At 38.0% G+C, this 14,366-nt stretch overlaps 1 protein-coding gene across 7 annotated transcripts in view; it reads right to left on the bottom strand.

The window, feature by feature from the left end:
- Nucleotides 1-14,366, bottom strand: part of QKI (QKI, KH domain containing RNA binding) — a 152,756-nt gene that overhangs the window by 90,553 nt on the left and 47,837 nt on the right. For all 7 annotated transcript variants that reach the window (XR_015251712.1, XM_086708289.1, XM_086708291.1 and 4 more), the window contains exon 3: nt 1,438-1,554. Coding sequence is in view for 6 of the 7 variants with exons in the window: in XM_086708289.1 (XP_086564415.1) it covers nt 1,438-1,554 (117 nt within the window). In the remaining variant the exon portion in view is untranslated. The remainder of the gene's footprint in view (nt 1-1,437; nt 1,555-14,366) is intronic.

Below are 14,366 nucleotides of genomic sequence, written 5' to 3'. Positions count from 1 at the left end.
TTTATTGTTCCATGGGTCTTAAATTAGCATTGCTTAATAATGCCAAAGCCAATACAACGATAAGCGCAAACACGGAAAACCAAACTGCATGGCAATATAAGACTGCAACTCAGCTAACTAAAAATATGCTGAAGTGTTGTTGAAGATTGTAACACAGAAAACTATTTTCAATACAACATTTAAATATTCTGAAGGACAATTCACACAATTGCCTCAAAGTATCTGTAAACTCAGCTGACAAGAACAGTTACATATAATAAAATTTAAAGATAATCAGTATTATTGAGGACTTCACCCACCCCCAACTTAACTATGAAGTAATTTTTTGTCTCCAAGGAGAGTCAAGGATTCCCACGCATTCAGGTAGTGGGAGAGTAAATGAAACGAGGTGGCAGGTCAGAAAAGAAGCACATCAGAATGAAGTCAGAATATCTCGTAAATCTGGTGTTTGTTCCTTAAGCTTCACAAAGTGGTTCAATGCACATACTCCAACATAATATGACTACAGGCCTATCACTTGAGAGTCCTTTCAAGGCAATATATTTAAAAAATAATACCCTCCACAACAGTACATTTAGTATTTGGCAATCGGATCAGGGTTTTCTTCCTTTTAAACTGAATATAATTCTCATATAGTCTTACATTAGTTTCACGGATGAATGGACCTAGAAGATATTTACTAAGTGAAAAAAGTCAAAGACAAATACCATGTGATTTCGCTTATATGTGGAATGTTTTAAAAATGTTATTTTTTTAAAACATCAGTAAAACATTTTTTTAAACAGACATTCAAAAGTACCCAGACTAATAGTTTCATTGGATAACAGAAAACTAGGCAAAGAAAACCTTCCTAAAAATAGTATTTAAAGTAGATAGTTAGGTATTCATTAATTAAACTAGCAGAACAAGAGGTGGAAGGAGAAAAGGAAAAAACCCAAAAAACAGAAAACAGGAATAATATACTTTAAAGTAAAATGTCAAATAAACCTACAATCAACACAAAATGTTGGTGAAAACCACAATGAGTATCATATATTTACTTATAGCTTTCTTTTTCTGTTTAGTAGCTCTCCCAGCGATCTGGGAGATCACTTCATCATTCACTTAAATCTCATCAAAAGAAGCATTTTAGATTTTTTTTTAACTTTTAATGATGTGTCTTTATATATATAACATCACGGTGTGACTAATTTCCAATGTGGCAGCTTTTCAACTATAGATACCAAAGTAAGTTAACATGATGGCTTGAGTGATATCTTAGTTGGCTAAATGAAAACTCATGATAATCCACAAGAAAAAATTGTGACAACCCCTTTAAAAAGTTCAAAGGTTTAAGATATGAAATGATTTTCAGTGCTTTACGCAAGAAAGATCTGGGTACTTTAATGCAAAAATATAAGTATATTATCACATAAAGACTTGCCCCCTTGGACTTACCTTCTTTTTATCCCTCATTGAGCCTTTGCCTCGGACCATTATTTTACATCCTGTTTCTGCTTCAAGTTGTTTAGCAGTAAGTCCTCTAGGTCCAAGGATTCTTCCAACAAAATTAAACTGGAAAGAAAAAAAAAAGTCACCATATATTATTCACTTGCTTGAATTTATACCTCTTACAATTATTTTAAAATACATTTTTACTTTGTCAAGTTAAATATTTAAAAAAAAATTTTTTTTAAGCTTATTTATTTTTGAGAGAGAGCTAGCAAGTGCTCATACACACGCACACAGGGAAGGAGCAGAGAGAGAAGGAGACACAGAATCCGAAACAGGCTCCAGGCTCTGAGCTGTCAGCACAGAGCCCGACGTGTGTGTGTGTTTGGGGGGAGGCCCTCGAACCCATGAACCGTGAGATCACGACCTGAGCCCAGGTCAGACGCTCCACCAACTGAGCCACCCAGGCGTCCCTCAAGTTAAATATTTTTAATACTAAGATGAAATAAAGCCTTGGAGTACTTATGAATTTCTAGCACAGTTTAAGGGTATAATTACAAGAGCTCATTGTTCAGCAAGGAAGTTTCATATGTATTAACACAAATTATAAATTAGGAACAACACGATCTATGTAAACAGGTGCTATACTAAACTGTCCATCAACATGTCATTTAAACCAGAGTACAGTATATTAAAAAGTTTGACAAACTCTTAGATGTCACCCATGAATACAAATGCCTTCTACAAAACTCTGTAATGTCGGCATTCAGGGAGTTGTACATCATGTTAAATAGTGATTGCATTTTTTACAGAGATTCTTGGGAAAAATTCTGCTCTCATTTATCTAACAAGAAAAGTAATACTTTCTCCAAAGCAACTATTTAGAGAGAGTTGTAGTTTTGGGGTGGCTGCCATAGCAGCGATGGCCAAATTTGGGTTCCACCCTGTACTATTTGTCTTTTTTTAAATGTTTTTTTTTAATGTTTATTTACTTTGAGAAAGAGAGAGAGAGACAGAGAGAGAAAGAATGCACGCCAGTGGGGGAGGGACAGAGAGAGAGGGGGAGACAGAATCTGAAGCAGGCTCCAGGCTCTGAGCTGTTAGCACAGAGCCTGATGCGGGCCTCGAACCCACGAGCCGGGAGATCATGACCTGAGCCGAAGTCAATGCTTAACTGATTGAGCCACCCAGGCACCCCTTAGGATTTCAGTCTTGAGAGTATATAATATTGTATGCACAATTTTATGTCTGTACCCTTATTTTTTTTTCATTTCTAACGTTAACTTATACTAGTTTTGACAGGAGCCTTAATAAATAGGACAGTGATAAAGATAACTGTATAAATAATTGCCATCCCTCACTAGAAACTCCCCCACACACACAGAAACTTCTGGTACAAAGGCCAATGGGAAGCACAGATGGTCTCGGAATAATGAAAAGTAAAATGTCCTCATTCACATGTCAACTGCATGGAAGACAAAAAAAAAAACAAAACCCAAACATGAATAGCATCAATTCCACAAAACCCACAGTGGTTTGTATTTATTTATTTAGTCAAATAAGTACCAATTCTTATGTTTACAGCTTCCTACTTTTCTCTTGCATTTGATCCTACTATTAGTAGATCATTACATACAAGTGATATGGAGCATTCACTGCTCTAAGGGCTCAGGAAGCTAAGGCACTTCTTCAATCTTCTGTACTCCTGTGGCTTTTCACGTTCTCTCACTAAGCTGCTCACTAACACTGCCACATCTTACAAGTGAAATACAAAGTGAAGACAGCTGGGAGAAAGCCCCCTTCCATCAGGGTATTTTGATAAACCTTTTCTACCCCAAGTTAAGACTCACAGACTGATCCTGGAAGCACTTAATCTAGCTCTACAAGATCCCCAATTCTGAAATGTGCCTTCATATCGAAATAAAACCCCTCATCCTTTCCTAGTTCCTTGGCGTATAGTACTTCATCTACCCCTTTCGTCAATATCAACCCGTCGCCATCCATTTTCACAACGCATCTCCGATTTGAAGAAACTCAAGAACTATACCGTGATTGTTTTAAAAACTCCAAAAGCACATACATCCCAACTGGTACCCAAGCTGCAATACTGAGTAACAATAACTAGGAATTTGAAAGTCCCATCAAATAAGCCTCAACTACATAATGGGGAGGACACCATCTAGCAGAGCTGCATCGAGGAGCAGATGTGTGCACAACACAATACATATAAAAGGTTCGATACAAGGTCTGGCACACAGTGGACGACGAGCAGCCTTACCAAGTCCACTACAAACTCACTTTCGGAAACCTCAGGCCCTCAATCAAATACTCAGCTTAGAATGTCCATAGAAGGGGATATGATCCATAGCAAATCTGCCTTACAGAACTCCAGAGAAACTTAATTAACACTCAGACACAGAGCTCTGCAGAAAACCAGAAAGAGAAGATGGAGATGATATGCAGAACAACAACAAACAGGGATCTAACTTGCAGGTTTTTGTAAACTTTGTCTCCAAGAACAACATGTGGCTACCTTCCTAAAGGTTGACACTTCAGGTGATCACTTCCAACTGAAGCTTGCAGTGGGGAAGCCCAGTTCATGAACATGTAAGCTCCTAATTCAAATGTTCAGTGCTTCATACTTCAGTTAAGAATAGACAAAGCAGGTTCCAAAAAGACTTGAGAAGGCTAACATGAAACAGATAGTACCAAATAAAGAAACAGGACAAGGGAGCACTCCTTGAGGGAAAAGATTTTCGGTAAAGAAGATGATATCCAAAAAGAACTCCTTTATTACATAGTCCTAAACTATTTTCTAAAAGGACTGCATACATTCATATTCCCAAAAGAAGAGAAGAAGAATTTGTTTTGATCCATTTCCTCTCTAGCACTTCTTATTACCAATGTTTTTTATTTTAGCCATTCTGGTGCACTTGCCGAGTATCTGAATTAGCATTCTCCTGATTACTAGGAAAGTTTATTTATTTATTTTTTTTATGTTTATTGTCCAATTCTATGGACAATGCTTTTATTGTCTATACTTTTTTTTGATGCACACTTGAAGTTTCTAGACTATTTTTCTATTGTGTTTTTTCATTTTATTAATCAATTTCTACTTTGTGGTTACATTTATAGCAAATACCTTTTCCCATCCTGTGGCTTGCCTCCTTGTTCTTTAATGGTGTTGTATAACTAAATTTAACCGGACTGAATTCATTTTAATGTAGCTCAAGTGATCAGTCTTCTTTTCATGGTTAGTGAGGTCTTTCCCCACCCTAAGATCATCAAAATATCCTTCTGTATTAACTTTTAGAAGCTTTATTGTTCTTTCACATTTATGCCCACAGTTACCAGGAATTAATGTCTGTGATGGTACAGCTTTTTCTCTTTACCTCACCAATTGTTCTAGCACATTTTCTTGAAAAGACTATCCTTTTCCAATTAGTCTATAGTGCCATCATTCTCATAAATAATATCTATATATACTTGGGTCTATTTCTGAGTTCTCTATTTTATTAATCTATTTGTTTATCCTTGCTTTACTATCGCACTGTATTGGGGCGCCCAGGTGGCCCAGTCAATTAAGAATTCGACTCTTGATCTCAGCTCCAGTCCAGTGTTATGAAATTCAAGGCCTGCATTGGACTCCATACTTGGTGTGGAGCCTACTTAAGAAAAGACAAGACAAGACAAGACAAGACAAGACAAGACAAGACAAGACAAGACAAGAAAAAAAAATTCATACTGTATTAAAAAAAAAAACACACCAACACTGTATTATGTATTGTAACTTTATAATAAATCTTGATACACAGTACAGTCCACCTTGCTCCTAAGAGTATCTAGGCTATTGCCCTTTGTGTTTCCATACAGATTTTATTTATTTTTTAATATGAAATTTATTGTCAAATTGGTTTCCATACAACACCCAGTGCTCATCCCAACAGGTGCCCTCCTCAATACCCCTCACCCACCCTCTCCTCCCTCCCACCCCTCATCAACCCTCAGTTTGTTCTCAGTTTTTAAGTCTCTTATGTTTTGGCTCCCTCTCTAACCCTTTTTTTTCCCCCCTTTCCCTCCCCCATGGTCTTCTGTTAAGTTTCTCAGGATCCACATAGGAGTGAAAACATATGGTATCTGTCTTTCTCTGTCCATACAGATTTTAAAACCAGTTGGTCAATTTCTGAAATTATACTGGCAATACCTTTAATTGAGATATTATAACAGAGGCGTCAAAATCATGAGCACATTATAATTTCTTCATTTGGTCAAGTCTTCTTGAATTTCTCTCAAGAATATAAGGCTTTTTTTTTTTACTGTGACTTTACTCGTTTTTATCAGACTTATTCCTAGATATTTGGGAGTTCAATTTTGCTACTGTATATGTTTTTTCATTTTTGTTTCTTATAATATGAACACATACTTGATTTTTCTATATTAAATCTTCTATCCGGTAGCTTTTCTTCTTCATTGTCAATTCTCATCCTTTTTCTGTAGGTACTTTTGGATTCTTTAGACAAACAAACCTATCACCTGTGAACAGTGACTGTTACATACCCTCTCCAACCATATGGCACTGGCCAATACAACTTGAGTTCAAAGCCAAAGAAGAGTCTATCATCCTTTTCTTGTTCCAGATTTCAAAAATAAAGTTTTCAACGGTTCACCATAAAGTCTGAAGAAATCTGCAGACTTTTTGTAGATACACTTTACCAGATTAACAAAATATCCCTCTATTCCCTAGTTTGCTGAAGTTTTTTTTTTTTTTTTAATATTTATTTTGAGAAGAGAGAAAGAGCAGGGGGAGGGGCAAAGGAGGAGAGTGAGAGAGAAAGACAGCGAGACAGACGGACAGAATCTTAAGCAGGCTCCACGCTCAGCACAGAGTCCGACACAGGGCTCCATCCCACAAACCATGAGATGGTGACTGAGCCGAAATCAAGAGTCAGATGTTCAACGCACTGAGCCACTCAGGCGCCCCATGAAGTTTTTTTTTTTTTTTTCCCCATCATGAGTGGATGTTTAAATTTATCACATTTCTTTACCATCTATTGAGACAACCCTATATTCCTCTTTAATTCTGTTAGTGCAGTGGATTATAATCAATTATCAAATGTTCAACAACCTTCACATGCTTAAAATAAACTCAAGTTGATCTTGATGCATTACCCTTTTAATAAGTTGTTAGGTTCAGTTTGCTAGCACTCTGATTTTTTAAAATTTACATCCATAAATGGAATTGGTTTCTAACATTCCCTTCTCATGATATGCTTCGTGGGTTTTGGTTATCATCAAGGTTATTCTGGCCTCAAAATGTGTTGAGATGTATTCCTATTCCCTCCTTTTCTACTCTCTGGATGGCCTTGTAGAAGACATGTTATTTATTCCTCAAATAGTAAATCAATGGTGAAACAACCTGGGCCTAGTGTTTTTCTCTGAGCAAGGTTTTAAATTATGGATTCAGTTCTTTAATTCAGATTTTCTACCTTTCATATGTCAATTGTGGTAACTTGTGTTTACCTCAAAATATGCCCATGTTGTTTAAACTTTCGAATTTCCTGATGTAAAGCTCACGTCTAATTTTCTTCTCAATACCTACAGGATCTATCGTGATGGCTCCCCTTTCACTCCTGACCGGTTAGCTATGTCTTCCTTCTTACCAATCTTCCAGGCTTTTCAAAAAATTGATCTTTGCTTTCGCTGACTGGGACAGACTGGCTTTAAAAAATGGCCACAGGGGCACCTTGGTGGCTCAGTCAGCTGAATGCCCGACTCTGGCTCAGGTCATGATCTCGCGGTTTAGGAATTCGAGCCCCACAACAGGCTCTCTGCTGTCAGCGGACCAGTCAGTGCAGAGCCCACTTCAGATCCTCTGTCCTCCTCTTTCTGCCCCTCCCCTGCTCGTGCTCTCCAAAAAACGAAAGAAATGCATGTTTTTTTTTAAATGGCCACAATTACCCTTTAGCCTCTAAAGATATCTACGCCATCTGCAGTGTAAACTCAGTTCCTCGCACCCCTCGACTCTGGGCTAGCACTGCGACTTGCTTTTCCAGTACAACATAGAGGAAAGAATGACTTTCATGCTAAAAACCTAAACCTCAGTCTAATGTGCATTTACTCTCTTAGAACACTATTATTCCCACGTAAACAAGCTCAGACTAACCTACAGGAGAAGGAGAATGAAAGACAAGTGACCCTGTCACCATCAGTGTCCCAGCCCATAGCCAGACGACTCATAGAAGCAGAACCGCCTAGCTGACCTACAGGTGACTACAGATGCAGACCAGAAGAACTGCTCTGAACCCTACCTCAAGGCCCAGCCTGCAGAAGAGAAACAAGGAGGAGCTAAATAAATGACAGTGGCTTTAACATAAGTTGCTGGGGTAGCTTATTACAATGTCACAAGAGCCATCTGATACAAGGACTCTCTTCCTTGGGTGGTTCCTTGTATTTAATTGATTTCTACTCTTGGCTTTATGACCTCCTTCCTTCTACTTCCTCTGGGTTTAATCTGTTTTCTCAGCTTTCTGAAATGGATTCTTAGCTTACTGCACCTTCTTCTTTCCTAACATAGATATATTTTTAAAGCTTTCAAGTAGTCCTCTAAACTGGCTTTAGCTGCAACCTAAAGTTTTGAAATATATTATTTCCATTATCATTCAGGTCAAATAATAGCTACTGAATACTTAAATGTTTTTCTTATCTCAAACATGAGATTTCCTAATTATCTGTTACGGATTTCTAACTTCTACATGATAATCAGAAAACATACTGTGCAGCATATCAGTCCTGCACTGCTTGTTCAGACTTGGCAGCATAGCATTTGGTCAATTTTTCTAAACATTCCATGGGTGTTCAAAAAAAAAAAAAAAAAAAAAAAAAGGGAATTCCTCCATGATTTACTTTTTGTCTATTCCTCCTTGTAGTTCTGTCCATTTTGGTTTTATATGTTTAGAGGCTGTGTTATTTGATATATACAAATTTAAATTATTACAGCCTTTTGTCATTATGAAGTGGCCCCTCTATCTCCAATAATACCTTCTGCCACTAAGCCTGATAGTCAGAGGTAAAAAATTTTTTCTTGTTTAGTTTTTCATAGTGTATCTTTCTTGATCTGATTATTTTCAATCTTTTGTTAGCCTTATATTACACAGGCCTTTTTACGAAAAGCATCTAGATGAGTTGTTTCTTCACCCACTCTTGTAAATTTTGGATTTTTACTAACAGCCCATTTACAGTATGTGATTTATACCTAGCATCTTACTAAGTGCTTCGTACACGCATGACCTCTTTTATATTCCTTTTTATTTTTTCCTCTTCCTTCGGGGTGGGGTGGGGCGGGGCTGAGCAGGGACACAGATGCAAATGAACGTGTTTTCTCATTTTATTTTTCCTTTCTATTAGCCTCTGTTACATGCTTGTTTATCCCAAACATGCATCACCAAATTATCAAACACTAATGTTATTTTGTACTTTCACCCTTTTCCAATACAACGCAAGGACCCCAGCCTATTTCACTTCACTTATTCCAATCCAGTTTATATGCCATTAGCTGTTTTTCAAACCTTATGTATACTTTTAAGTCAACAGATTCTCACTCTATACAGATAATATGCATTTATATTCACCCATACATTTACCATTTTCATTGCTCTTTATTCCTTTCTGAAGTATCTTGTTTTCTGAGGATCACTTTTCTCCTTCCTAAAAAACATCCTTACGCATTTCCTTTAGTGAGCATCTTCTGGTAGCCTAGTTTCTCAGTGTGTCCTCATCTGAACAGGTCGATTTTTGGTGGGTACAGAATTCTAGTTCGGCAGTTATTTTCTTTCAACACCTTTAAGATTCTCTGCCTTGTCTCCTTTTCCTGTTATGCTTCTGAAAAATGAGCTACTTGAGTCTTAACTGTGGCTCCCCTGAAAGTAACATTTTCCCTCTTTTTTCTTTTGCTACTTTTATGATTTCTTCTGCACTAGTTTTCTGAAGTTTTACCACCACATGCCGAGGAATGGTTTTCATTTTACGGTTCAGTTTCATACATCTGTGACTTTATTGCTTTGGTCTGAAAATCTGAAGCCACACTCCTCTCAAACACTGCTTCTATGCCGTTCTTTCCTAAAACCCAATTGCATACATTAGACTTTCTCCCTGGTTTTCTTTCATTTATCACACTGTTTTTCTCTCTCTCTGCCTCTTCATGCTGACTATTTTCTTCTGAGCTACCTTCCAAATTCACTAATTCGATCTTCAAATGCTTCTAATCTTCTGGAAAACCTGTTTAATTCCAGTTAATCTTTTCAGCTTAATTCTTTGTTTACAGTTCCCATCTCTCTGCCATTTTCTCTAACTTGTCCTTGGTCTCCTTCTACATGCTAAGCATGGCTCTTGCAAAGTCTAGGTCTGACAATTCTAATACCAAAGGTCCCTGTGGATTTGTTTTTATCATTTTGATGTTTCCTCATGTTTTGTTAATGCCACCCTACCTTCTTGTGATTCGGTTATTTGCTAGTGTATGCCAGACACTGGACTTACCAAAGGGCTTATAGAAAGAAGGCCTAGAATGATGTTACCTTCTTCCAGAAGGTTATGCCAGGAGGCGTATACATCAGCTTCTCCCAGGGACCCACTGTCACTAGCACCATCCAAAATCACTTCTTAAAGCAACCTGATGCTGACATGCACTGCCTGTGAGAACTTGGGAAGTTCTGGTGCATTTTTACTCCTAGAACACGTTCCCATCAGCATCCCTCCTCTCCTCTAAGCAAAGACTGAGGATGTGGAGGAGTACGCGCGGATAGATTACAGACCCCAACTCCTGCCCCCAAGGTTGAGCCTCTCAGCTGCCTTCTCCAGATTCCGAAAACACACCCAGTGAGAGCGGTCTGTAAATACCAGGCTTATAGCCTTAATTATCTGCCCTCAGTCTTGCTGGGACTCTGATGTGTTCAAGCAAATGTATTTTGTACCGTGTCCTATTTTACTGGAAATGCTCTGAATTACTGGCTCCAAATTTACTGGCTGGTCTGAATTACCCTGTTACCCCGTACAAACAGAGACATCTATGGCACTGTTAAAGATGTTGCTTTTCATCTAAATAGATCTAGAACTCACAGAACTTCAGGCAGTATGAGGTGAAAATGCATCAGTATGAGGGTCTGAGGACGAGAAACGAGGCACATACCACAGAAAGTCTGTCGACAGGCCTGGCCCTCTCTTCGTTCCTCCTACTCATCTGCCACTTCCCAACTCTTACCTGTTACACAGTGACAGATTCTATAAAACTTCACCCCCTTCAGCCCTTCAAAACAACCTGAACAGAGACAATCTCCCACATTTTGTTTCGTTCGGGTATTTTTCAGTACAACAGAAAATAGGCTCTCATTTTCAAAGTCAACTCAATAAAATATCTGAGGTCTGCTGTGTGGTAAAGAGTGAAAGATACTAGGGTTGAGGAAAAAAGAAGAAAAAGAAGAAAAAGAAGGAAGAGGAGGAGGACAAAGAAGCTTGCTGCTCTCATGAAATCTGGGAAAATGCTGTTGCTCTGTTTGTTACCTCGGCTGCTTTTTAAAAGAAGCGGTCTTACCAGCTCTCCTCTCCCTCAGCAATAGTTGTGCTCTGTACAGATCCTCTCCCAAGGCAACTCATATCCTAGACACGCCTTTGGAAAAGAACGTCTAGAAAAATACACCGTAAACGGGAGTAATTTAGCCCCTCAAACAAGGAATCCATAAGGTTTTGGATGCGTGGCCCTCGTCACACTGCTTGGCACACAGTGTGTAACACACCAACACTTGGAAGACCCTTCTCGGCCCATCCTCTTCTCCTACTCGCTTCACCTTTTCTGCCAGAACCACAGTGTTAAGATTACAGAGACTTCTCCCACAACAAAGTAATACAATTAGTATCTAAATAAAAAAAGAGTCTCAAAACCAGTCAAAACCAACACACATGCAAAACAAAATCTTCCTAAGCTGAAAAATGAACCAATCTCTACTGCCCAAGAATCAAGAGACAACAGCTCGAGTGTGTTGAAGTGCACACCACTGGGATTCTAACACAATCGAAACTGTCAAGGTCATCCTTCTCAAAATGCTGTAAGTGGAGAATAAGAAAAAATTAATCATAGCAGCTGCTTTGTCTACTGCAACCAATTTCCGAGTTAATATCGTTTGCCTTGCATTAAAATTCATTCTGTGTTGATTTATCATGCTACTTCTGCAGCTTCATTCAATTAAAACAATGTCACAACATATTCAAAGAAAATCATTTCAAACAGCCTGAGTTACCTGCAACTTTAAAGGCCAAAAATGGGCAAGAAAGAAGGGAAAAAAGACATTCATTAACCCCACTGTTTTAAGTCTGGACCTTCTCTGTGGCTCACCAATGATATTTCTGCTAAATGGCATGTTAATTTCTAAAGACGAGGTGACAAACACAGTCTAATGCTATTAGTTGTTCCTCACTTCATTTTAAATAGAAATGTTCAGATTTTTTGCGATGACAAAACAAAGTGTTACGGCAAATCTTTACATTGACCTTTCAAGAAATCTACAATTAAAGATAAAATCGTCCTGACACGCTATGAAAACAGGTAACTAACAAAACATGGCTTTCCAAAAGCATTTCAGTGAAACACTTCTAGGAGCTATTAAAGAGTAATTTCTGCTTAAAACTTTGTAAAAACAATTTAAAAAAGAACATGTACTTCTTTGGATTGCTTTTTGCACAACAGGTTGATAATCTGTTTATAAATATTGTGTTTGGGGGCGCCTGGGTGGCGCAGTCAGTTAAGCGTCCGGCTTCAGCCAGGTCACGATCTCACGGTCCGTGAGTTCGAGCCCCGCGTCAGGCTCTGGGCTGATGGCTCGGAGCCTGGAGCCTGTTTCCGATTCTGTGTCTCCCTCTCTCTCTGCCCCTCCCCCATTCATGCTCTGTCTCTCTCTGTCCCAAAAATAAATAAAAACGTTGAATATTGTGTTTGGTACTTACAAGGTGATTTTAGTCAGACAACCTTACATTGTGTCTCATATGTGACAAAGTAGACAGACAACACAAGTGCAGATGTGTATTTGTTGAAGTCCTTCACTTAGCAAATAACAAAAAAAGTGTACCAACTCTAATGTAGTCAAGCCTACCTTATGCAAGTGTGTTAAAATGAAAGAAAAGGCATGGTTATTTGGTAGCACAACTGATTTTATTTTAAAATAACAGAATGATAAGTTGTCTGATTTACTGTTCTACTGATTGGCTCCAGACTTATAGCAGTTAAGGAGAAATTAATAATACAGATTAAATCAAAAGTGTGCTACAGCACAATGTTCTTCCAGGATTCAAAAACCATTATCCAATCCAGCAAAGAAGTTGCTCTTGTCACGTATGAACAAATGAAGTTTCAACGTGTCTTTTCAATTTTCGTATTCATCTACTCATTAATGCAAATGAAGAAACCAACCAATATTCATGTCAGAACCATATTCATTCATCAATTCAAACCATAGGTTCTGGCCAGAGATACAAAAGTTCAGTGAAAATCAATGACAGCATTGTGTAAAACACACATACGCTCACATCAAAAACAAAAAACAGATTGAATATACCAAGTTGTCTTGTGCTTTCTGGAGACGGAAATGTCTTATCCCTTTTCTACCTTCATATTTATTCTAGATAAGCAAATAAGTCTCCTTATGCTACACAGTCATTATCACAGGAAGCTTTTTTTATAAAACCTGTCATATATTAGACCTTTATAAACATCTTCTGTTGGTGGCACAATGCTCCGCAAGAAGAGTCACTTACACCAGGAGATGTGAAGAGGGGGAGGAGTAACCGGTAATAACCACAATATGAAACTGTGGCACATAAATTTGTATATCCTAAATTACACGAAATCTTCATCCTTTGAGTATAAGATATAATTGGGAAAGAAGCTGAAAGCACTCGAAACAAACTCAGGTGACTAAGATGATCGTTTTTCTAGAAGCTAAATAACAAGTGCTTCGGAAAACATTATTTTACCAATTAAAATAAAAATTGAGCAATTTCTGAAGTGTATATGAGTTCCTGTGCTGCATATAACTCTTTAGTAATTTTTTACCATGAGAATGAAAAAAACCACTGTATGATTTCTGTGAACACTTTTAATTGATTTATCCAACAATGTGAATAAATATTAGCTTCTTCTACGTGCTATATACTTCATGAGGCACTATAGATTTAAAAACAAAACAAGGACCAGGTACTACTTTCTGACTCCATGAGATGATCTGCATGAGACACGTCCATCACTGGCTACCACGTGATAAGGGCTGTGCGGGGTGGGTGCACTGTGCTCTGAAATCCTCACTTTGGAGAGGACAACTGTCTCTAGGAATCAGAACACAAAATCACAGAAGGAAGAACACTTGAGCTCAACAGTATGTGTTGAGGAGGATTTGATATGTTTTGTGGGAAGGAAAAAGAGAAAGGCGTTACAGGGAAGAAAAATTAAAAGTACCTGCCACTTTTTATAGAACAGTGAATTATGTGTCTAAACATAAGGATAACAGCAAAAATAAAGGTTTAAAAAGTAGTTAGGGACTTTTTTACGGGCCTCCTGTAAAAGAGTTTGGACTTTACACTGTCAAAATTACTGTCTTGTTGGCTTTCACTGCCTTCGTATTCTTATTTTAATTGGTTAAGTAATGTTTGTTTTCCAAAGCGCTCGTTCTTTAGCTTCTAGAAAAATAATCCTGAGATTCAAGATAAATTCCAAATGACAAAATCAGTGACGTCACAGAAACAAAACAAATGTTATTTCCACCTTCCATTTCAACATGGAAGTTATTAACATGAGTACAATGACGATGCCATTCAACATTTCTCAGGTATTGAACACGCTGAGGTATGTTTTATTCGGAGTGTTCTGGTGTGAGGGCACTTCTATGCTTGGCACTTCA

Source organism: Puma concolor, chromosome B2 (assembly GCF_028749965.1).
Source record: "Puma concolor isolate L17-30 chromosome B2, mPumCon1.1.hap2, whole genome shotgun sequence".
Taxonomy (NCBI): Eukaryota; Metazoa; Chordata; class Mammalia; order Carnivora; family Felidae; genus Puma; species Puma concolor.
The sequence above is the reverse complement of the archived record's forward strand: the minus strand, read 5'-3'. Positions and strand labels throughout refer to the sequence as shown.